General features: G+C 36.2%; 1 protein-coding gene across 5 annotated transcripts in view; it reads left to right on the forward strand.

Annotated features, from left to right (window-relative positions):
• The window catches only part of PHKB (phosphorylase kinase regulatory subunit beta), a 197,822-nt gene extending 178,623 nt beyond the window's left edge, over positions 1 to 19,199 (forward strand). For all 5 annotated transcript variants that reach the window (XM_030833057.3, XM_060289761.1, XM_030833056.3 and 2 more), the window contains 5 exons: positions 5,038 to 5,172; positions 11,304 to 11,433; positions 15,501 to 15,608; positions 17,638 to 17,778; positions 18,431 to 19,199. In XM_030833057.3, coding sequence (XP_030688917.2) covers positions 5,038 to 5,172; positions 11,304 to 11,433; positions 15,501 to 15,608; positions 17,638 to 17,778; positions 18,431 to 18,568 — 652 coding nt within the window. In that variant the 3' untranslated portion in view covers positions 18,569 to 19,199. The remainder of the gene's footprint in view (positions 1 to 5,037; positions 5,173 to 11,303; positions 11,434 to 15,500; positions 15,609 to 17,637; positions 17,779 to 18,430) is intronic.
• Positions 19,200 to 25,365: the final 6,166 nt, after the last annotated feature.

Below are 25,365 nucleotides of genomic sequence, written 5' to 3' on the forward strand. Positions count from 1 at the left end.
ATCAAATTGTCTCCCTCTTTGTATTAATAGGAATCAAGCAGAACAGTCCCTTCTTGCAACTTTTCATCTCCTGTCATATAGCTTAGTAAAATGTTTGCACAGTTATTTGTTCACGTGTTTAATAGTAAACTTGGCAAATACTTCTTAGTATCTTGAAATAACCTCAAAATGATTATTTTAAAAATTGTTTCTTGCTGTGGATCAGTGCTATTCTTTATAACATTTTTTCAGAAAATGTCAGCTGTTCTGATTTACCAGTGATGTCAGGTTTCCATGTACCTTATTTTATATTTCACTCCTTAATTGGGGCAGGTTGGAAAGGAAAATGCCAATACATATACAACATGCTAACCAACCTCACATTAAGAGAGTTTTTAGAAGGATAAACTTATTCCCAGGACTGTATAGGAATACTAGGCCACCTCTTCACATTTTTCCAGCATTGTGGAGGAATTCATTGTCAAGTCAGACCATGCTACATTTGAAGGTTGATCTGGTCAGTAGTGTGCATCTGCCTCTCTCTCATTTGCTTATTGTCAAATAGAGCATGTCGCTGGTTCTTTAGGCAGACTGAATTTATAAGGATCTGGTCCAAGAATAACCTTCATTCTTTTGACCTTCCACAGTTGCTTGCTTGCTTGCTTTCCCCATTTTGCATTAAGTGCTTTTACATTGGAATTGTCAAATCAGGTTTGGTGACTTTGTCAGCAGGAATGAGGGTAAGAAGCCAGATTTTCCCATGCAAAGGAATTAATGCTCTTTTGTATTAGTAGTTCTAAAAATGGATTAAAATGTCTTTGATTTTCTAAACTGTGTGACTCACTTGGTTATTTACTTTCTCTAAGTGTCTGTTCATATATAAGGCTATTTGACTGTTTCTGTTGTAGTCTTTTGAAGAATTCCAAGCTAAACAGATTAACTTGGCCAATATTTTTGAATGAATAATGTATTCTTAACAATCTGGCAAATAAGTTAGATTCATTTGTGCTCAAATGAACCTTCTGGGACTTCCTTGGTGGCTCTGTGGTTAAGAATCTGCCTGCCAGTGCAGGGGCCACAAGTTTGATCCCTGGTCCGGGAAGATCCCACATGCCGCGAAGCAACTAAGCCCATGTGCCACAACTGCTGAGCCTGCGCTCTAGCCCGCCAGCCACAACTACTGAGCCCACGTGCCACAACTACTGAAGCCTGTGCGCCTAGAGCCCATGCTCCGCAACAAAGAGTAGCCCTCGCTCGCCTCAACTAGAGAAAGCCCACATGCAGCAACGAAGACCCAACACAGCCATAAATAAATTTATTTTTTAAAAAAAGTCATCTTCTTTCTTTGGTGGCTGCTGAGTACAATGTTTTCTATAATTTGCTCACAGAACTGCTGAGATTTTGTAAATAGAAGCCAGAGGGGAAATTTTTAGATCTCCAACTATCTTTGTTTATGGTACTGAAGGTTTTAAAAGGTAAATGTGATAGATAATGTTTACTTTTAATAACTCAAGTTTTGGGAGGACCTTAAAAAGTAAGTGTTTTAAAAAATTTAGTTACTTATTTTAGAAGAGGACACCTCCTGAAGTGAAATCAATGAGGCACTTCTTCCAACCTGAGTTTGAGAAGTCAAATAAAAGGAGTTTGCTAACATAATTTGAACATAACAATTGAACATAAAAATTGAACTCTATAATTTCAAAAGCATTTTAACAGTTTTAACATAACATTGTCTTACTTATTCCTCAAAATAATTTCATAAAATGAGCTGAACAAGTAATAGTAATACAGTATTCCCATTTGAAAAATAACTTGGAAATGGGGTTCAGTTGGTAAGTGACAGAATTGGTATCCAGGTCTGTCTTCATTGTTTTTTCTTTTCACTAAGAAAATATTTAAATGTGTAATAACAGAATAGTTTTGTAAATTCCTATATACCCATTATTTAAATGCAATTTAAAAGCAATTGTTAGTAATTTATATTTACTATATTTGCTTTACTTTGTTTTGGCTGTAAATTATAAAGGAAATTTACAGCCAAATGACATTTTGACGTTTACCCCTCAATATTTTAGTAAGTATATATCTAAAGTAAGAAAAAGGACATTTTCTTAATAAACACAGTACCATTATCACACCCAACAAAGTTAGCAATAATTCCTTAATATTACCTGGTACACTGTTTTTATTCATATTTCTCTAGTTGTCCCCAAAATGACTTTGTTTTAAAAATACCAGGGTCCCAAAGAAGGCCCACACATGGCATTAGTTGCTATATCTCTTAAGTCACTTTTAATCTAGAACAGTACCCCTTTACCCCATTTTTCTTTTCATGACATTAAGTTGTTTGGGGACACCAAAAGGCTGGTCTTTAGATTTTCAATTTGATGTTCCTTCTATTATACTAAGCTGCCTCAAATGTAAATTTTAAATGTTAAATAAAGAAATAAAATAATAAATAGAAAACAATTTTGTCCAACCTATAAAATTAAAAATAGAATTTTTATATTTTAAAGAGAGTCCATGGAGCAGTTTATTATAACTGAAATGTTGCTGTAACAACTAATTAGGTTTGACATAAATACACTACCATGTGTAAAATAGATATCTAGTGGGAACCTGCTGTATAGCACAGGGAGCTCAGCTCAGTGCTCTGTGACAACCTAGATGGGTGGGATGGGGTGGGGGAGGGAGGCCCAAGAGGGAGGAGATATAGGTATACATATAGCTGATTCACGTATCATTGTACAGGAGAAATGAACACAACATTGTAAAGCAATTATACTCCAATAAAATAAATTTTTAAAAGAACTAATTTCATAAGCAACTTTAACATCAAAACATCCAGAGTAACTAGTAACTATATCCTTGTGACTTTTATGCTTGTATAACATTTTGATTAAATGTAGTTCATAATAATGAAGATGAACAAGTAAATAAATTCTAGTCTTTGGCAATAATACAGGTTTAGTCCAGTTTTGCTTTTCAGCTGATTAGAGAAGTGCAAATTATGCATCTTAACTCCGTTACATATTCTGTTGTTGCACATATCAGAAAATTCACGAACATGTAGTTTGTTGTTTGTAGATACCTTGTCATCTTTAGTGTTCTTACCAAAGAGCAAGTATTCAATATTTGTCATGTACTATCAGTAGTAATAGTAATGTTATATATTTTTTAAATTATTATGTTCTATCCTTGTGTATCTCTCATGCCTTTATAATCTATCTCAGTGTCATGCAACATAGTCTGCATTTGACTGGCAGACTAGTTAAATTCCTAACTTCCAGAAATGGCAACAACAAAGAATAGTGAAGAGGATAGGAAAAAGAGCTGAGAGTTGCCTTATCAGAGGGATTGGAGCAGTCACAGGAGACACACTGCCTTGTGGCTTATGGCCTGGCCCAGTGGGCAGGGTGATATGCTTGGTTGATATTACTTCCTGCTCAACTGGAAACGGTTACCATTTTTCTTACCATTTTTTCCATTGAGAGAGAGTAAAGTCATTCCATGAGGATTCATCACTGTTGTTTTGCAAACCAACCTTGGCAGAAAGAAGGACTTGAATCTTTTGATTATTTCCACCTAACATTTTCATCTCTGTACCTGCAATAACCTGTAGGCAGTCTTTCAAAGAAGTGTATAAGAGAAAGATATTGAAATATTTGGGCACAGTAACTTCGCCACTTTAAATCTTTGTTGCTGTAACTAGATGTTTCTACCTGTGGGCTGGCTACACAGTACCCCCTTTGGGAGACAAAGCCTGGGTGAATGAAGACATGTTCTTTGGAGTTCTCTGTCTCTGTTTGTTATTCAGTGTTCACCAAAGGATTTAAGGATAAAGCACAGGAATCTGCTGTGTAAAACTAATTCCCTAGCTTTTCGTAATGGTCTGTAGAGTTCTGGTTCCCTAAGGCATAGTATTATTTCCTGAGTTTTCTTTGGTTTGCATAACTAGTTTATCCGAGTTCTTTCCTCAGAATACAATAAATGAAATGAGATGAAACTGTAAAAATACTTACTAAAAGCTTCTCAAGTTAAATAATAAAATTATTTACACATAAAATAATGAAATATTTTAGGCATTTCTAGACACATAACTACCAGGCACACAAATAGTACTCAATAAATGCTTTCCTAAATAATCACATTAAAGCTCTTTCTGTAATACAAATGTGTTTTATGAACAGCATTTAAATATCTATTAAAGAATAGATTCTTCTGAAATCTACTGATTAAAGTATGTTCTCTGATATACTAGTATAATTAAGTTATAACTAACTGTGTGCCTGTATTTCAAAGGCAGGTATTTCTCCTCTGTCCCTTCCAATTAATGACTACAAAATAAATGAAGTAGGTAAAAAATACTTGTCCTTCCTGGGAAAGGAATGTGTATGTAATAGCATATCTCAGCCCATTTCTTAAAATGATTTATTTTTATCCTATTTGTTTTTTTCATATATCTAGTATTAAGAAAATAGTAGTGTGGCAGCCACTACTTATCAATCTCATTTGGTAAGAACCTAAGTATCTGTCTATTTTCTTTTTTTATAAATTTATTTATTTATTTTTGGCTGTGTTGGGTCGTCTAGTTGCGGCGAGCGGGGGCCACTCTTCATCGCGGTGCGTGGGCCCCTCACTGTCTCGGCCTCTCTTGTTGCGGAGCACAGGCTCCAGACGCGCAGGCTCAGTAGCCGTGGCCCACGGGCCCAGTTGCTCCGCGGCATGTGGGATCTTCCCAGACCAGGGCTCGAACCCGTGTTCCCTGCATTGGCAGGCAGGTTCTCAACCACTGCGCCACCAGGGAAGCCCCAGTATCTGTCTATTTTCATGTTTTACTACCTATCCACATATGCACAAGCAGGGCTCATTTTTAAGAGGCTGATCATGTCACATAATCTTGATGGAAGTAATTATATCAGCAGTTCAGGAAATTCAAATGGCCTTTTCTTCATTCCTCTTTGGATGGGTCAGTGCTGTTAAGGGCATTGCCAAAAGAAGCACAAGGTGATTTTATTTCAAGAGTTATTGATTCATGCTTTCCCTGTTTTGTTTCAGGTGGATCATCCATGCTATGAAGTATGAACTACAGATCCGTGGTGGAAACAAGCCAGCCAGAGACTTATATCAGTTGTCACCTACTGAAGTGAAACAGCTTCTGTTGGATATTCTGCAGCCTCAAAGGAATGGAAGGTAATGAGGGTCCTTTATCAAAGACCAGTAGATGGGCAGCATACCTAGAGATACTAATTAAAATTGTCTTCAGGGCTTCCCTGGTGGCGCAGTGGTTGAGAGTCCGCCTGCCGATGCAGGGGATACGGGTTCATGCCCCGGTCGGGGAAGATCCCACATGCCGTGGAGCGGCTGGGCCCGTGAGCCATGGCCGCTGAGCCTGCGCGTCCGGAGCCTGTGCTCCGCAACGGGAGAGGCCACAACAGTGAGAGGCCCGCGTACCGCAAAAAAAAAAAAAAAATTGTCTTCAGTTGTGATTTTGTGTTGATTTGAATTTTATACTTTTTTCAGATATAGATTGTAAATGTTTCTTAATCTTTATTATTCTATGCAGAATGTAACACTTCATTCCACTTTGGTCAATTCCTCCCAACATTTTGGCATAAAAGTTTGGATTTGGTAATGTTACTTAAATATCTTGCCTGTAACTCTGTCTCTCTAAGTAGACTGTAAACTTATTCAGATAAAACTTGTCTTAGACTTAACTTGTGCTAACCTTAGAATAAAAACAAAACAAATACTTTGGATTGCATTAAATTGAAGAGTTATCTTTATTACAGAAAGTGCTTTAATAAAATTATTTAAGCAAGCATTTATTGAGCACTATCTGTGTACCTGGTACTTTCCAAGGTATAGTTATATGCCTAGAAATACCTAGAGAAGAAGTCTTCTGCAAAAGTATATTTGAACAAATGGAAGAGCATCCTTGTTCTTAGACAGGAAAATTCAACATTTTAAAGATGTCTGTTTACAAGTTTAATGAAATTCCAATAAAATTCCAACAAGCTGTTTTATGGAGTTAGACCAGTTAATACTAAACTTCCTGTGGAAAAACAAACATGCAAGAATAACCAGAAAAACATAAAACAAAGACTTGCCCTAAGAGAGACAGTAAAAATATTTAAAAGTCTTTATAATTAAAATAACGTGATGCTGGTACATGAACAGAAAAATAGAACAGTTGAACAGAATAAAAAGTCCAGAAATAGACCCCCCAAGACCTTATGGAAATTTCATGTATGATAATTTCATGTATGACATCTCAAAATCATTGGGTCAAGGATGGACTTTTTAAATAAATAGTGATGGGACAACTGGATAGCCATTTGGAAAAGATAAAATAAAATTCATACTTTATACTGTACTTGAGAATAAACTCCAAACAGATTAGTGATCTAAACGTTAAAAAAAAAAAAATGAAACCATACTAGTGCTAAAAGAAGACATGGGTTGGGACTTCCCTGGTGGCACAGTGGTTAAGAATCCATCTCCCAATGCAGGAGACACAGGTTCAAGCCCTGGTCCAGGAAGATCCCTCATGCCACAGAACAACTAAGCCCCTGTGCCACAACTACTGAGCCTGCACTCTAGAGCCTGCAAGCCACAACTGTTGAGCATGTGTGCTGCAACTACTGAAGCCCACATGCCTAGAGCCTGTGCTCCGCAACAAGAGAAGCCACTGCAATGAGAAGCCCGCACACCACAACAGAGAGTAGCCCCAGCTCACTGCAACTAGAGAAAGCCCGTGCATAGCAACAAAGACTCAACGCAGCCCAAAAAAATAAAATGGAATAAATATAAAAAAATAAATTCAAAAAAAAGGAAAACATGGGTAAATTCCTTTGTAACCTTGGTATGGGAAAGACTTTCTAACTATGATTCAAACCCAGGGGCAGTAAAAGATTATTAAGACTATATAAAAATTAAAAGCAACATTTTTCATGGTGAAAAAATAGACAATGCCAAAAGACAACTGAGAAGCTGGAACAGAACATTTGTTACAAAGAGCTAATATCCAAGAATCTTAGAAACTGAGGGACAAAGAACCAAAAACCTAAGAGAAAAATGGGGGAAAATATGATTGATCAATTCATTTAAAAAATTTAAAAATGGACCTTAAATATTTGGAAAGATGTTCAAACTAACTCATAATTAGAGAAATGTAAATTAAAACACATTGAGATACCATTTCTCATCTATCAGACTAGCAAAGTTAAACAGTATGGCAAACATTTGCTGAGGCTGTGGAGAAACAGACACTCCTATATATATCTGGTGACTACAACTCTTCTATATGGGAATTGGACAACATCTAAAAAAAAGTCTACGTTTGCCCTTCCCCTTTGACCCAGCAGTCTTACTTTTAGGGACCCACCCTGGAGGTTGCCTCCAACAGCATGAATAGATATTATATATATGCACAAGGTTGTTCATTGCATCATTGTTTATAATTGCAAATTTTGGAATGCCTATGACCTTAGTCCCCATGCATGAGGGATTATTTGAATAAACTGGTATGTCCACACAGTGGAGTACTATGTAGTTGTGAAAAAAGAATGAGTGTGGTCTCTATGAACTGATATAGAATAATTTCTAGGCTATATCATTACATAAAAACAGCAAAGTAAAAGGCAAAAGATTTACACACTCTGAAGAGAAACCAGAGGACTTCCCTGGTGGCGCAGTGGTTGAGAATCTGCCTTCCAGTGTGGGGAAATGCGGGTTCGATCCCTGGTCAGGGAACTGGATCCCACATGCATGCTGTGGCTGGGAGTTCGCATGCCACGACTAAGAAGCCCATGAACTGCAGCTAGAGAGCCCGCCAGCCGCAACTAAGGAGCACATGTGCCACAACTAAGGAACATACATGCTGCAGCTAAGGAGCTGCTGAACTGCAACTAAGGAGGCTGTGAGCTACAACTAAGGAATCCGCCTGCCACAACTAAGACCAGGAGCAACCAAAATAAATAAGTAAAATAAATAAAATAAAAAATTTTTTTAAACCCAGCAAAGTAAAAAAGAGTATGTATCGTACGCTACTCTTCATGTAAGAAAGAAGGGGATATCTGCTTACTTTTACAGAAGAAATACAGGAAGGATAAATCAGAAACTAATGAAATTGGTTACCTTCAGGGAGTGGGGAGGAACAGGGTGGGAAGAATGAAAAAAATAAGTACAGTGCAGTAGGGTTGAGGGTTGAGCAATACTTCCATTTGAATATACCTTCCATTTGAGTATACCATTTGAATAGCTCTGACTCAAACTATGGTAATGTTTTATATTCCCCAAATATAAATAATTAATTAAAATTAATCCATGTGTGCAAGGTACCCAAAATAGAATACAAACAGTAACAACTGACCCTAACCATATTACAAATGAATAATATTACCACACTGAAGGGGGAGGGGATGACAAGAATTAACCAAAGTACCTTTGGAAAACATTGACTAGACACTGTAAAGCTGAACAAAAAAGAACTGCACACAAATCCTGTATTCTGTATAATAAATTTTTTTTCTCACAGAGGTAGGAATTAGCAATTCTGGAATTTATATATATTTATTTATATATATATATATGCACACATACACACATAGTGTTATATATATGGTGTGTATACATACACACACTGATATTAAGTAAATAAGTAAATGTGGCTAATTTGAGCCAGATTTTTTTTCACTGTTGGAAAATGTAGTTACAAATAAGGAAAGAGGAGTGGCTAGAATATACCCTGTGGTTTTGGGCTGGAATTGGGAATATCAGTATGAATTCATGATTTTTACACAGATGTATAGATACAGAAATAGGTACAGCAATAAATGTGGATGTGTATATGCGAGCATACATCCATATCTTTTCTAATTGTCCACTGAAAGAACCTAGAAGCAATGAAACCCCAATAGCAATGAGCAAACCTAGTGCCCAGATATTGATTTCCAAATACCACTTTCTAATAAAGGAACCAGAGTTCCTTGGAGAAATGGTTGATTCCAGGGCTGGGGCAAGAAAAGTACAAGATGAACCTGGAGCATCTTGTGGTACCAGAAAGTAAGAAAATGCTCCAAAAAATTATAGAGGTGTGTTAGAAGGATGCTGGAGACAATGTGAAGAAGACTCAATGGCCAAAGCTGGAACAATTTGAGCAAGAAAATAAATAATGATACTATTGGATTACATCTGGTAGAATAAATATCCATGAGTCCATGCTGATATAAGTAGATAAATGGGAGAGAAGGGACTTGTATTACAATGGAATTCCAATTAATAAGTATAGATGGAATGATGGAAATAAAAAAATCACCATTAGGCAAATACAAGAGTAATAACTATTGCAGGCAAGAACCACTAAATTTAGTGGGTAGAAGTATGATGAGAAATGGAAAATTTGCATAATTTCAAAGTATTTCCATTCAAGATACTTTTTAATTGTAAAAGGAAAAATTGTAACTTGACAGTGCAGAAACCCAGCAGACTCCACCTTAACTAAATGATCAAGGTTAACATCACCATTAATAAGATACATCAACATCACATACCCCCTGATATGATGTGCTGAGAAGGGTACAACTATTTCTGGGTATTCCTGTGAAAAATGCATAACCTAAGTCTTATCATGAGAAAACGTCAGACGAACCTAAATTGAGGTACATTCTACAAAATAACTGACATTTCTAAAATGTCTAAGTCGTGAAAGATGAAGATTGAGGAACTGTCACAGAGTAGAGGAGCCTAAGGAGACCTGGAAACTAAATGCAGTGTGGGGTCCTGGATGGGATCCAGGCGCAAAACAAGGATATTTGTGGTGAAATTGGCAAAATTTGAATAAGGCCCATAGATTAGTAGTTTATTTCCTGGTTTCGAATAGTTGTGCTATTGGTCATGTAAGATGACAGAAGTAGAGGAAGTTGAGTAAAGAGGAACTTCATTAATTTTTTTTTTTTACTTTTCTGTAAGTCTAATTTTTTTCAAAATAAGAAGCCAAAAAAGTAAAAATAAGAGAATTCTTCTAAAATAATTCCTCCTCTGTGAGTATTCACACATTTCTACCTTTTATGTTGTTCTAAGCAAACATCTCCTTTTTATAGTATTAACCATGACTTCATAGAACTCGGAAAACATCTCTTTTGTTGTTGCCAAACAAAGGAAATAAGGGGAAAAATCAAATGCAGAATATAGGATATTCAGTTTGCACACCCATTTTCCAAAATAAAACATCATGAAGGAACTCCTTTGGCTTTTTCTCTTTAGCATAGCACTGAACCCAGCCACACAAGTGTGGGTCTACCAAAAGAAGCTGTATGTCCAAAAAAGTGCCTCCTCACTTATGTAGTGATATAATTTCATTGGTCCTCTTTCACCAGAACAAAAATGTCTTTTTATGTTTACTGTATCATGCATAGCTATTTTCACACCTAGAAATACTGTTGGTCATTACATTCCCACCTTGTGGTTGATGACACATTTTACTCTGCAGCCTGTTTTAATACCAAGTATAAAAAGTTTATATTTGTTACTATCTTCAGCTTTTGTAAGAATATACTACTATGTCATTTGTGTGTTCTTTTCAGATTATGCAAATTCTGCATCTTTAGCAGTTTGTGATTGAAATAACTATTATATCTTTAAGGTTTAATACTTTATCCATGCAAATAATAGATCTAGAATTTTGACTCTTACATGTCGATTATTATGACATGTAAAATTTGGTAACTGATTCTTCAGCACTGGTACTTTGGCCATATTTAAATTAAGGTTTAAAACTAAATATAAGGTTTAAATTGACACATAAGGTTTAAAATAAGGTAATTTCATTAGATACATCATGCTTTTTTGAGCATTCACCCACTTATCAGGTGTTTATTAAGCACCTTTCTTGGAGAAGTGTATAGGAATGATCAAGCTATATATATCAATACAATGCCCATGTCTTCATGGAGCTTACATTTTATTGTATGTGAGGACCACATGAACTAATTTTGAAAATGACTGCTGCTGTGTTTTTACATTGAGCTGCTTTTTATGTTAGAAAGTCATTTAATCACATAGTGAGTTGTAAGTAACTTACTAGAGAATAACATTTTGCTTGTTAAATTTCTTTAAATCTTGGGGGTTTTTTCCTTTCCTGCAAGCTCTGTTTTCACTTTGAAATATTTAGTAACCTCTGTAACACATGGTAGATAAGCATCATTGATGGAATTTGGCTTTTCTTGCTCACTCTATTGGAACAGTTAATCCATATAAAAGCCCTGCTTTCTGCCAGAACAAGCTTGTTTTTCAACACTGAGGCATTTTCTTTTGGTCTACAGATGTTGGCTGAACAGGCGTCAGATCGATGGGTCTTTGAATAGAACTCCCCCTGGGTTCTATGACCGAGTGTGGCAGATCCTGGAGCGCACACCCAATGGAATCATTGTAGCTGGAAGGCATTTGCCCCAGGTACAGCCCCACTCTGTTTGTGTCAGTAAAGGGACTTCTAAAGGGACCTCAAGGAGCAGAGAGTTCTTTCCTTCTCTGCTTTGAAAATAACTTTTCTACTTATTCCATTTTCTAAGAGTATTTAAAGTAGGGGTATCCAGATACCTGAAGGGAGAAAATAAGTCTGGTCAATTGGATTGGAAATATTTTTTCCCAATCTGAGTTCCTTTTATTTTTCAATTTTAGTGTTCCTCTATAAAAAAGCCTTGTTTTACAAATGGATATTTTGCTTGAAAGTTGTATTCAATAAAAAAAAAATTTTGTTTTATCATATTTCAGATGTTTCAAGGAAGTTCTCAGTTTAAAGACACCGTATGATCAAACCTTTTGCCAAGCAATCTATCCTTCCTTTGTTTGCTTATTAGTGAATTTAGGGTTTCTTATATTGACATTACTGAGTGGTGGTATTCCTTCACCACCAACTGGAATGGGCCAGTGCTGGGGGACCTCACAAACAGGAAAACATACATTCAAAAGACAGAACCAAATCAGTCTTAAGAAACAAGGTGACTTAGTAATGCTGTGGATAAGGAAATTACTAGTTAAGAACTGTACTGAATGTGAAAAGTACAGTAACTTTTTAGGTCATTAGACAATCATTTAATTGAGATGTAACTTACCGTTGGTCCGAATGAATTAGTGTTCCCTCCTTTAGATGGTTTCCCAAGTTATATAAACTGCCCTGCCTCTTTGATTTAATTATTTTATTTAATCCTGACACCTAAATCATTGTGCTTATGCACAATGATTTAGGTGTCAGGGAATAATTAGGCCTTCAAGAAATGGAGTAGTGTATCTGTTTATAGTGTTGAAACATCAAACAAATTATTCTTGATGAAAGTCTTTATACAAAGTATTCTTTTTTTTATTGAAGTATACTTGATTTACAATATTAGTTTCAGGTGTACAACATAGTGATTCAGTATTTTTATAAATTATACTCTATTTAATGTTATTATAAAATATAGGCTGTATTCCCTGTGCTGTATAGCAGGGGTCCCCAACCCCTGGGCCACAGACCAGTACTGGTCCATGGCCTGTTAGGAAGTGGACTGCACAGCAGGAGGTGAGTGGCGGGCGAGTGAGCAAGTGAAGCTTCATCTGTATTTACAGCCACTCCCCATCGCTCGCATTACATCCTGAGCTGCACCTCTTGTCAGATCAGTGGCAGCATTAGATTCTCATAGGAGCGCAAACCCTGCTGTGAACTGCGCATGCGAGGGATCTAGGTTGCGTGCCCCTTATGAGAATCTAATGCCTGATGATCTGAGGTGGAGCTGAGGCAGTGATGCTAGCGCTGGGGAGTGGCTCTAAATACAGATTATCATTAGCAGAGAGGTTTGACTGCACAGAGACCATAATAAATCAGTTGCTTGCAGACTCATATCAAAACCCTACAGGCAGTGGCAAGTGAAAACAAGCTCAGGGCTCCCACTGATTCTGCATTATGGTGAGTTGTATAATTATTTCATTATATATTACAATGTAATAATAATAGAAATAAAGTTCACAATAAATGTAATGCGCTTGCATCATCCCGAAACCATCCCCTCCCACCCCCACCCTGCTCTGTAGAAAAATTGTCTTCCATGAAACCAGTCCCTGGTGCCAAAAAGTTTGGGGACCACTGCTATATAGTATATACTTGCAGCTTATTTATTTTATGCATAGTTTGTACCTCGTAGTCCCTTACCCCTATCTTGCCCCTCTCCTCTTCCCTCACCCCACTGGCAACTACTAGTTTGATCTCTATATCTGTGAAAATAAAATATTCTTAAATACACACACCCATACTCATTTTGTTTATATGTACATAGGGTATTTCTGAAAGGATCCATAAGAAATTGGTAGCGTTCTAGTCTTTGCCTTTGGGAAAAGGAACTGTGGTCTGGGGGGACAGAGCAGCTTTTCACTGAAAACCCTTTTTAACCTTTCAGAATTTGAATTTTGTGAATCTATTATTTATTTTCAAAAATGAATAAGAACTTTTTAAAAGGATCCTTTATGCTATTAACAAACTGTTGAGTGGTTCTTGTCGGCCGCCAGTATAGGTGCTCCAGCCCTTTCCCAGATGCTCTGTGACCGTTGTATGGAGCAGCTCTGTCTCCTGTGGGTGGGGAACTGGCCTCTACTGTTCGTGTCCTGCTTCTTCTGCTAGGCCTTGTGTCCATGTACAGTGGACTCTGGCAATGTTTTGTTACCTTCTTTCCCAACCCCCGCTAATACCTACCAGATATTCTTTTAATTGTCTAATTGCCTGGGCCACTTACATTTAGTATTTTCTCCTTGCTAACAACAACTACATGTTAAGTATTTTTATGTGCCAGGCACTTTTCTAAGTACTCCTTTAATTCTCACAACAGTCTTTTGAGTTAGGTACTTTATTGTTACTGTTTGACAGATGAGGAAACTAAAGCACAGATAAGTGGTTTTTCCAAGGTCACACATCTAGGAAGTAGCTGACCCAGAGTGCAACCCCCTTCCCCGGCAATTTGACTTCTGAGCCTTTTCTCTTAACTTCTCTGCTACACTTGCCACTTCTTTCAGAGACTGGAAAATAAGGCAGCCTTGATGTCTCTTCTCTAGGTTTAACTATTGTATTGCATACTAGCTAGGTTGACTTTTCAAATGAGATATATTAAAAGGAAATTGATGTGAACCCATGAAAAGTTCTTCCTTTTCTTCTGTGACCCCATTAGTCTCATTGCTAGACATCTAAACAGTTATAATTACAGGCATATCTCAAATATTGCAGGTTTGGTTCCAGACGATTGCAATAAAGCAAATTACATAAAATTTTCTGGTTTTCCAGTGCATATAAAAATTATGTTTATACTATACTGTAGTCTACTAAGTGTGCAATAGCATTATGTCTAAAAAAACAATGCATGTACCTTAATTAAAAAGTACTTTATTGCTAAAAATTGGTAACCGTCATATAACAACACAGGGTTGCCACAAACCTTCAATTTGTAAAACACAATCTGCAAAGTGCAGTAAAGTGAAGCACAATAAAACAAGGTATGCCCGCACCCTGTTGAACAACCAGCTTCATTTTCCCCAAATTAGGTACTACCTGTAAACATTAACCTTATGTTGGATTGTATTGAATATAGAATACAATAGATGGACCATACTGAATATAGGACTGAGGCATTATTATACCAAGCAGAATAACACTGCTGTCATTTGTTTGAAAGGAGACATTTCTGCTGGGTCCCATTTTGAGTAGTACGTAGATAGATATTGTTCTGAGGCTGTGATTAAGTTCACTGTAAATCATCACTGAGGTAAAAGCAAATAAGTATGACTCATCATCTCTGCATCTCTGGTAATAATTCTGGGGACTCCATCTGCTTTCCACCATATAAGCCTAACATTTAGAGCCTTTCCTTCCATCCTTTGAAGATTATCTACCATGCCCAGATATGATTCAGATTTGAGTTTATTTTCTGCTTTCATTTGGTTTGTGGAATGTGAGTGGAAGATTTTGCAATACTCTTGTCTTAAATGAAATATCAAGAGTAGAGTAGAGAACATTTTTTTTGTTTTGCTTTTTCCTGTGCATAATATTGTTTCACTTATTTGTATGCATTTTTATGCTGCCAGCTCAGAAAGGACCTGCCACAGAAATGATGTTAATTTAATAGCAGGTGACTTACATGCTGAAGTCTGACAGCAAGCATAACTTCTTGTGTTAATTCTGAAAGCAATATGTACTCTTATTTGTTGTCTCAATTTTTGGCTCTTCCGTTTGTGTATTGAAGTGGTTTTCTAATATAGTCCCTTTTCCCTAAAAACATTAAAATAGTGAAGATAACTACTAAAAACAGGAGGTTTAATTTATCACAACAAGCTGGTTGGCTTCAGTAATTTGACATATATAAAATCCAGTCATATAGCTGAAAATGCTCTCTAAGGTTTTGTAGAAGCTGAAAAAGATTATTGACTAGAAAATGAAGTTTTCCTATTAAGTGGGAACCAGGATATAACAATGCAGCATATTAATATTGAGTTATTTCTTTCAGCAACCAACCCTGTCAGATATGACCATGTATGAGATGAATTTCTCTCTCCTTGTGGAAGACATGTTGGGAAATATTGACCAGCCAAAATACAGACAGATAGTTGTGGAGGTTTGTATTTTAAAATGTAGATTGCTGAAGAAGTGCTTTCTATCTGTTCCCTGAAAACTAGTATAAGGAAACTGCCCAAGAGACCAGGAATTCCACTCCTCACCTAACCCAAATCTCCAGTTGAGTCCTGGAGGAGATGGCCATCCTTGACCCAAGTCAAAGCACATGAACAATTCAAACATCTTAAATCCATCAGGGTGGAAAGACTAACTGCCCAACTTTCTCAGCTATACACTCACCCCCACAGTAAGTGCATCAACAGTACCATGAAAAAGAGGAAGTGACCTTTTTCTATTTGTCTTTTTTTTTTTTTCTGTTTACAGAAATAACTCATGACTATTGTAGAAAATTTCAACAGTTCAGAAAATTATAGAAAAGAAAGCCCAAAATGTCTCTATATCCACTAACAATAGATTGCCACTATTATTTTGAGGGACACCTTTCTAGACATCTCTCTGTGAACAGAGAAGACATGTAATTTTGTGTATCATCATTGCTCCATATAAAGTTAAATGCTAATGTACACACACACGTGTGTGCGCATGTGTACACATGCTTTTTTGCCATTTTAAAACATATCAAATACATAGAGAGAAAATAAATAAGTAAAGAAAAAGGAAAAAAATACATAGAGAATCCCTCAAATGAATGGATATAATTTATAGCTCATCCTCACTTTGTCTGTTTCTCTGGGAATGTCTCCATCAGACTTTGTGTTTCTTGAGGGTGGGTAATATGTCTTATTGATACAGAAGCTCTCAGTGGGTGCTGAACTGGATGTGGCACCTCCTAAAATCCAGCATATCTGGAGCTACAGTCAGCTAAGTGAGATTCAGCCTTATCTCTGATGTGCCAGGATTTGGGAAAGAATATCAGCCAGTCAGTGTCATAGCATGTGGGAGTGAGGCAGAGACTGGGGTCAAGAAAAGATGGGGTTTTCAAAAGGGTGAATGCCTTCTTTGTGCTGTTAACCTTTTGGTATCTTGTGCCCATAGTTGTCTCTAAAATAAAGTCATTCTCTTTGCGGAAGAAATCTACATTTAGTACTTGAGCAAAACTTCGAATTCTTTTGACTAAAGCCCTGCCCCAAGGTCTCCCACATTGTGACCCCTGGATTTTTCTGTTTCCTTTGGTTCTTTCCGGTTCTATTTGGGAAGCATTTCAATAAAATACATTCAAAAAGATTCCCAAGTTGGGAATTATGAGGCCTTTTTCCTGTTCCATGGCCAACTTAGGAGCCATAATCATCATGAGAAAGTCTTTACCAAGCATTGTATACTCAGATACAATCTTTGCATATTACAGTCTTTGCATATTACAGTTTGTCATATAAAATGAACATTACTACTTAGGTAAATGTGTAGGGTAGCCAAACAATAGGATGATGCCTTAAACTAAGATAGCTTATACAAACCAAATAATACTCATGTCATAAAGAGTCAAAGTATATTGTTTAAAACATAACTGTCCCCTAAAAAATACTATGATGTCACAGAATTATACTCATTTTGGGGTGCTAGACTCCCAAGTCATTTGATCCTGAGCCCAGATACAGAATCTCCATTGAACTCATCTGCCTTCTCTGGCTTTGTTGCCTACCACCTCTTCCGAGGCAGCCTGTGCTCCACAGGACACTGTTTTGGTGTCTTGCCACCAAGGATTAAGGCCTGAAGACCAGAAAGAGTTCAGACACTTCGGGTGAATAGGGCACTATGTACTGTTGACAGGATTAGAAAAGTCATTTTTCTAAGTTATTAGTTTTATTTAAGTAACTGAAAAACATTTCCATACAGCTACAGGGATACATACAATGAAAAAAAAAGGTGAGGTTTCCAAACAGAACTCATGCTACTAGTTTGCAAGATTAGGAAGATTCCATCCATGGATGATCCTAAAGCCTGTCATTGTACAGAACACACTGTGGAATATGAGGACCATACATCAGTCTGAGTAAAGAATGAAAACATATCCAGACTGTGTCGCTTTTATGGTTCATATAATTGGCTTTCAATATGTCTGTCTCTTCTAGTTACTAATGGTTGTATCCATTGTACTGGAAAGAAACCCTGAGCTAGAATTTCAAGACAAAGTAGATCTAGACAAACTGGTGAAAGAAGCATTTCATGAATTTCAAAAAGATGAGAGTCGACTAAAAGAAGTTGAAAAACAAGTAAGTAGACAAAATAGCTTTTTGTAGAATTGTTTTTTTGTCTCAATTCTTCAAAATATCCCTAATCTCTTATCACTTATCTTATGAAACAGATTTACGGAGTACTAAATAGAGTACTTGAGAGACAGAGGGAGGTCTGATTTATTTAAGGAATTAATGTTACTTTTTAGTTAATTACTAGTCAATTCAGCTATGAAGTTCTAACTAAAAAGAAATCTAAGAAGAGATAAATTTTCCTTTTTATAGTTAGCAGTTAAAATGTGTTTTAGCAGAAAAGAGCCATAGGTTCCAGAAGGCTATAAAATTAAATTCTGGGGAGGCTGGGAATGAGTAACAGGCTACATTGGTGCTGTGTACTACCTAATATAGTCCCTTCCAGGCTCTCTGTTTAATATTTTATGCTTGTCAGTAAAAAGGTTCCCTAAGTAAATAAAAATTATCAGCAAAGAGGAGAATACTAAAAATGTCTGTCTTTGTTTTATATGCTGAGAAGACACCTCAGGAAAATAAAAGAAAAACTCAAGAAGCTCATCTTTTCCATGAGGAAATATTTCTGTGAATTTATTTTTCCCTCTAGGCTGACACTGACTTTACCTGTCAACTCTTTACAAACAAAAAAATCAAACAACTTGCTTATTGTTTTCCTTTGTAGGATGACATGACTTCCTTTTACAATACTCCCCCGCTGGGAAAAAGAGGAACATGCAGCTATTTGACAAAGGTTGTGATGAATTTGCTGCTGGAAGGAGAAGTCAAGCCAAGCAATGATGACCCGTGTCTGGTTAGCTAGTGAGGAAGGTGTTAGAGACCCTGTTGAGGCAGGTTTTCCAGAAGTGTGTGAAGTTTGTGTTGAAGCTTAATCGAGGCAACCATTAATGTGTGGGCTGATCGTGCTGGTGAGTGGTTGCCACACCCTTGGCAGAGTTATTGGACCTCTTGCATGCCATAAGCAATCTGATGGTAAGAACTGCTTATAATCAAGTGAAAATAAGTTCTCATGATTATGCCCACTACAATAATAATCTTTACTGAACAATAGTAATTGTTTATGAATTGAAAGTTCACCACTGCATGTTTTGTGATTACACAGCTCATCAAAATGAGTCTTTGCACTTTGGACTAAATTCCCACCTTACTGCCAATTAAATGAATTTTCCAACTAATTATGTGTACTAGGAATGAAAATATATTGAAAGAATGGTAAATTTTTTAAGTGGCATTATAATGCTAGAAAAAGATATCAGTATGCATCATAAAAGCAAAATCAGCCAGCTGATATTTTGATTCTCAAACTGCATTATCGATAATATTTTAGTATACAGAGCTATTGTACAATGTTTGCCTTGTAAACATGATTGTGGTTTTGTATTTGTGCTAACTGTAGTGGTTGAACTAAAATAATAAACCTATGCCTGATCAAATATTTTCTTTGTGCTCTTACTAAAAACAATTTAAGTAAGATTATTCAGAAGTGTGGGCTGTTAACCTAGTTTGTACTCATAAAAAACAAAATTAAAAGTCATTAAATTTTATTTCTGAATTAATGAATATATCTGGACACATTCTTTGTTCCATTACTCACAGTATCAAGTTTATTACTCCTGAATATTTTCATTTAATTGATCAGGAGATGAAATGGAAGAGAATCTATGGTACCTACAATTACGCATATTTTGTTACCAAATTTACTTAAGCAAATGTTAATAAAAATATAAAGTAGATTAAACATTTAAATTTTATGAATTTATTTCCTTACTGAATATTACAATGAAGCCCATTAATTTGAGCCCTGGCCCCAAAGAGAGTCATTTTTCTGACCAGTCTTATTATTGAGTTTCACCTGAGAAGTCAAACTTGTCACAAAAAATGCAGCCTATTTGTAGAGTCTTGAAAGGATCTAAGAAAGAAAGGACAAAGTAGCTTCAGTGACAAGTCAAACTGATATCAAATAAATGGATGCAGGATCACATGAAAAAATCTGAAGAGTCAGGCACATTCCTCATAACTTTGAGGTACACTGCCTAGATCCTGCATAAGAAATCATACGTGTGCAGGTTGGCAAAATTGAGAAAAATGAGGTAAAAATCTGACCAAATAGAACTTTTTTTTTTTCGGAAATGAAGGAGAAAAATAACATCTATTCAGAACCTGTTATGTATTAAGTGTTTCACATGAATTATAATAGCAAATTTGCATACTGATCATATGAGATAGAAATTGTTATCCCAATTTTACAGGTAAGAATACTATGGTCCAGATTATGTAATAAATTCCTCCACTTGTAATATGAAAAGAATTCAGATTTCTGTATGTCATTACAGAATCTGTGTACTTCTCACTAGTCTACCCCAGACTGATTTTTTTCCCTCTAATGTGATTGTAGTCTCAGATTGCCACATTTCCTGGTAAAACCCACTGGGGAGAAGCCAGTAACAGTTGATTCAGGCTATGGGGGATGATTTCGTTTAGGAGTTCTCCTTGCTTCTTTAGGAATTCTGGCCTAAGGCTATCTTATCTGATTGCACTATCTTTGATTCCAAACCAATCACTGGCTTCTGTCTAAAACCATGATTTTACTGGATTACAAACCACTTTTACAAGCCTCCAGATAAATGCTGTAAGCGCTCATTGCCCACTGAGAATTCCTCACTAGTCAGTCAATTTGAGTTTTCCCTTTGACTCAGAGCATAATCTGGCTCTGAAGAAAATTCCAGTAGTAACATAAATAATAGGAAATAAAAGTGGTATCACTGAAATAATTTTTTTGTCTCTAATGATCAATAATTTGAAAGAGCTAGAACAATTTATATTTGGCAATATGGATGGATGCATTTGTACTAAAGTCAGTCAAACTGTACAGTCTTTCCTCAGTGCCCACAGGAAATTGGTTCCGGGACTCCCCATGGATATCAAAATCCATGGATGCTCAAGTTCCGTATATAAAATGACATAGTATTTACATGACCTACATATGCCCTCCTGTACACGTTAAATCATCTCTAGATTACTTACAATTCCTAATACAATGTAAACGCTGTGTAAATTGTTGCCAATGTGCTGCGAATTCAAGTTTTGCTTTTTGGAACTCTCTGAAATTTATTTTTCTGAATATTTTCGATCCATGATTGGCTGAAATTGTGGATGCAGAACCCATGAATACAGAGAGCCAGTTACACATACACACACATGCAACAAATGTATCTATCACATTGTATTATTTGTGAACTCTGTATGTCTGCTATATAAAAATGCATAAAAAATAAAAAAATGCTTTATTATTCACCTTGAAGAAGTACTGAAGATTAATTAGATTTGCATGAAATAATCTGAACTCCTTAAAAACCAGCAATAATAAATAATATTTCAGTGGGGAAAATTAATATGCACATAATATGCATATATTAAATGTATTTACATAGATTCAATTCCTATTTATATGTGTATGTATGTTGAATTTATATTTATACATATATTTAATTTTTTCTTCAAAAACACACACATACATATATAGATTTGCCTTTCTTTGTTTGCTTATTTACAATAGTGAAAATACTTCAAGGAACTCCTTTGTGAATTTTGCAGCTCTTTGAGGAAATATCCATTTAAAATATCTGGAATGTGTGTTAAGAAAAAGAAATGACTTTACATTTTCTTGGAAGAAAAAACAATTTCACTATGCACAAAATTGCTTAGAGTAATATAGATAGTTTTTTCACTGTATTCTTTTCTTTTCTCCCCACCCCCCATATGCAAATTCAGAAAACAGGTAAAATATGAGCATGGACATTACTTAAAATATGGCTTATATTTCAGTGTAAGTTTTCTTGTAATATTATGGTTAAAGAGGAAAGTAACTTGAATTGAAATTGATAATTTGGTTACTTCCATCCTGCTTTTAGGTTTGTGCATCCAGAAAAATACAAATGCTGCTTCTCTTTTCTTTCCTTCTTTTTTTTTGTTTTTTTTTTGTTGTTGTTGCTCAGTAATGCATCATATTTATTTTTTTCTTTTTACCTTTTGACCCCTTTCACCCATTTCTCTCACCCCCAGCCCCTTACCTCTGGCAACCATCAATCTGTTCTCAGTGTTTATGATCTTGCTTATTTCTTTTAGATTCCACATGTAAGAGAGGTCATACGGTGTTTGTCTCTTTCTCTGTACGACTTTTTTCACTTAACATAATGCCCTCAAGTTCCATCCATGTTGTTGCAAATGGCAAGATTTCATTCTTTTTTTTTTTTTTTTTTTTTTTTTTTGCGGTACGCGGGCCTCTTACCGCTGTGGCCTCTCCCGTTGCAGAGCACAGGCTCCGGACACGCAGGCTCAGTGGCCATGGCTCACGGGCCCAGCTGCTCCGCAGCATGTGGGATCCTCCCGGACTGGGGCACAAACCCGCGTCCCCTGCATGGGCAGGCAGACTCTCAACCACTGCGCCACCAGGGAAGCCCCAAGATTTCATTCTTTTATGGCTTATATGTAGTGGAGTATTTCTTTATCCATTCATCCATCAATGGACACTTAAGTTGTTTGCATATCTTGGCTGCTGTAAATAATGCTGCAGTGAATATGAGGGTGCAGATATTTTTTCAAGTTAGTATTTTCATTTTCTTTGGGTAAATACCCAGAAGTGGAATTGCTGAATTGTATGATGGTTCTATTTTTAATTTTTTGAGAAACTTCCATACTGTTTTCCACAGTGGCTGCACCAATTTACATTCCCACCAACGGTGCATTAGGGTCCCTTTTTCTCCACACCCTCACCAATACTTGTTATTTCTTTTTTTATATAATAATCATTCTGACAAGTGTGAGAGAATTTCTCATAGTGGTTTTGATTTGCATTTTCCTGATGATTAGTGATTTTGAGCATCTTTTCATGTACCTGTTGGTCATCTATATGTCTTCCTTGGGAAAATATCTATTCAGATCTTCTGCCCATTTTTTAATTGAATTTTTTTTGTATGAGTTTTTTATATATTTTGGGTATTAGTCCCTTATCAGATATATGATTTGAAAATACTTTTCTCCCATTCAGTAAGGTGTCTTTTCATTTTGTTGATGGTCAAGAACATCTTAAGGAGAGGGATATGGAAAAGAAGATAATACTTGACTTGATATATTAAGAGAGTTTATGAAAAGATAATGAAGCAGCTAGTTTATAAAACAAGCATGAAAAAGACTTAAACATGAGACCCATGGAGAGAATTGAGGACTGACAGTTCATAGCTAGGGCAACTGGAAATTAAAAAAAAAAACAAAAAAAAAAAACCTTGAAATATTTAATATTTGCTGAAATATGGAGGAAAAGGAACTATGTTGTATTTTTAAGAATTAAAAAGTCAGATTAGCTGAGCAGAGTTGCCAGGAATCGGCCACTGTCTTAGCTGAAATCAAACATCATTTGCAAATGCATATATGAGTTTTAGCTTCCTGCTTAAATGTTACATATGCAGAATTCTGAAGTTTTCCACTACTGAAGGCATTCAGAATCTGTGACATATGTATCGAGTTTGTGTTTTGATGAAACTCAAAATTTGTTGTTCTGAAAGATATTTTGGGATCAATAAATCTTGATATTCCCTCTACAGAAGCTAATGTCTGTTTTCTAATTAGGAAAGAAAAAAATAATAAGAATTAGAACACAGAACTCATGAATTTTAGAAGCCTCATTTGGCCTACAGAGCCAAAATGTTTTAACAGCTGTACTAGAGACTGACTGAAAATATTAGCACATTTATCCTGGCATGACAAGACTTAAATCTAATTTAAAGCTTCCTCTATCACAATGGCAGATTCATTGTGTAAGTTTATTGTACAAGCAATGTCTATAGGAAACTCCTCACTGAATGTCCAATTCAGCTATATTTCCAGAACATCATTTTAAGAAGCATGGTGTTTTCCAGATTTCCTTCAATTTTATTTAAGTCTGAAAAAGTCATATTTCAGTTTTAAAAAATCAGAGTGTGGGATCATCTTGATGTCATCTCCAATATGTGATAAGCTTGCAGTGCCTTACGGATACCAAACAACATTTATAGAATACCTGAATAAATTTAACTTTTCACCAGAACTGTAAAGATAAAGGTTCAGATAAAAGTACTTCATGAGCATGCATATTAAATACATGATATAAAAGTAGAAGAATCTACACAATGTGAAAACATAGTTATAACAGCACAGAGAGACCACAGTTAAATCAAGGAGAGTCTGGAAGTATGGTAGTATGCAGCCAGCTTCATAAAACTACTCTATCTCGGAAACTAAAAACATGAATGGAAAATGAGGGAGAAAGGATCAGCAAAACGACGTCAGCAGCATTCAAACTAGGGAAGCAATACAACCTCATACCGTAAACTCTGAATAGCAGCAGGAAGACAAAAGACCCATAGGAATTTGTATTTGGCTCCTATCCTCTCGCCTCCCAGAAGCCGTACAGGGTGAGGACAGGTCAGTAGATAAATTATGAAAAACCTCATGCGTTTGGAGGGAATCAGATGAGAGTTGAATCAGCATCTAAGGGAAAAGAAACAGAAAATGTCCTTCCAGAATGGAAGTTCTTCCCCCACCACACTTAACACTGTCCCACATTATTCTCCAGCAGGACTATTGCCAGCCCACTTGACAGCTGTGTGAATTAGAAGAAGGCACCCTTTCTGAGCACACTCAGCCCTGTGGGCACAAGGTTTAGTACCTTTGTGCAAAGAAAAAGATCCTTTCTCTGAGTAGATACAGACCCAAACTAGCCTAGGACACGTAGCTCAGAGAGCCTAGCATAAACTGGATTTCAGCCCCCTGTTATGCTCTCAACTGGGCACCTTTGTGCAGTGTGCAAACCACACGACTGCCACAGTCATGCTCCCCAAGGAAGGGAATAGCTACTAGGAGTGGGCATTTTGATTTTTTCATCTGAGAGATTGGCAAATCAGAGAGATAACCACAGTGAATGCAAATGGAAAAGAAAAGAAACAGGGGTGGACAAGGTTGATCCAACCTAGAATTTGTATCTGTAGGTAGAGAAGGCTATGACTGGCACAGGAAAAAAAAAAAAAAATTCAAAGATTTGATAAAGTTTTCCCTAAATAAGGAAGAACTAAAAGATAAAGAGGATACATCGTGTTTCAGAAAAATTTGGTACAGAATGAGCAACACTGAGACGTCTTGCAGAAGTTCAGACCAAAAAAATCCCATCAGGTAGGGCTGAATTTCTCCACACCAGTTCAATGTCACACAAACAGTGAGACGTAAGTTTTTTTTCCAGCCAGTTATAAAGGCAAATGAAGAATTCTTAAATAGGCAATAACTCAGGAATCGTAACAACCATGAACCTTTCTTGAAAATAATATTTGACTAAATCCAGTCAATCAAGGGGATCAATGTGAAGAGTATAGTAATGGAGAAAACTTGATACATTAAAAACATAAGAATTAATCCATTAAAATATAAAATTAACAATGCAATTTGTATTTACAGAGGAGAATGTAAAGATGACTTGAAAGAAAAACTTCACAATTTAAAATAATATAACTAATGGACTGGGACAAAAATCCTAGAGCTTGCTGACAAAACTCAGTGGGGGCTGAGAAGGAA

Source organism: Globicephala melas, chromosome 19 (assembly GCF_963455315.2).
Source record: "Globicephala melas chromosome 19, mGloMel1.2, whole genome shotgun sequence".
NCBI classification, from domain to species: Eukaryota; Metazoa; Chordata; class Mammalia; order Artiodactyla; family Delphinidae; genus Globicephala; species Globicephala melas.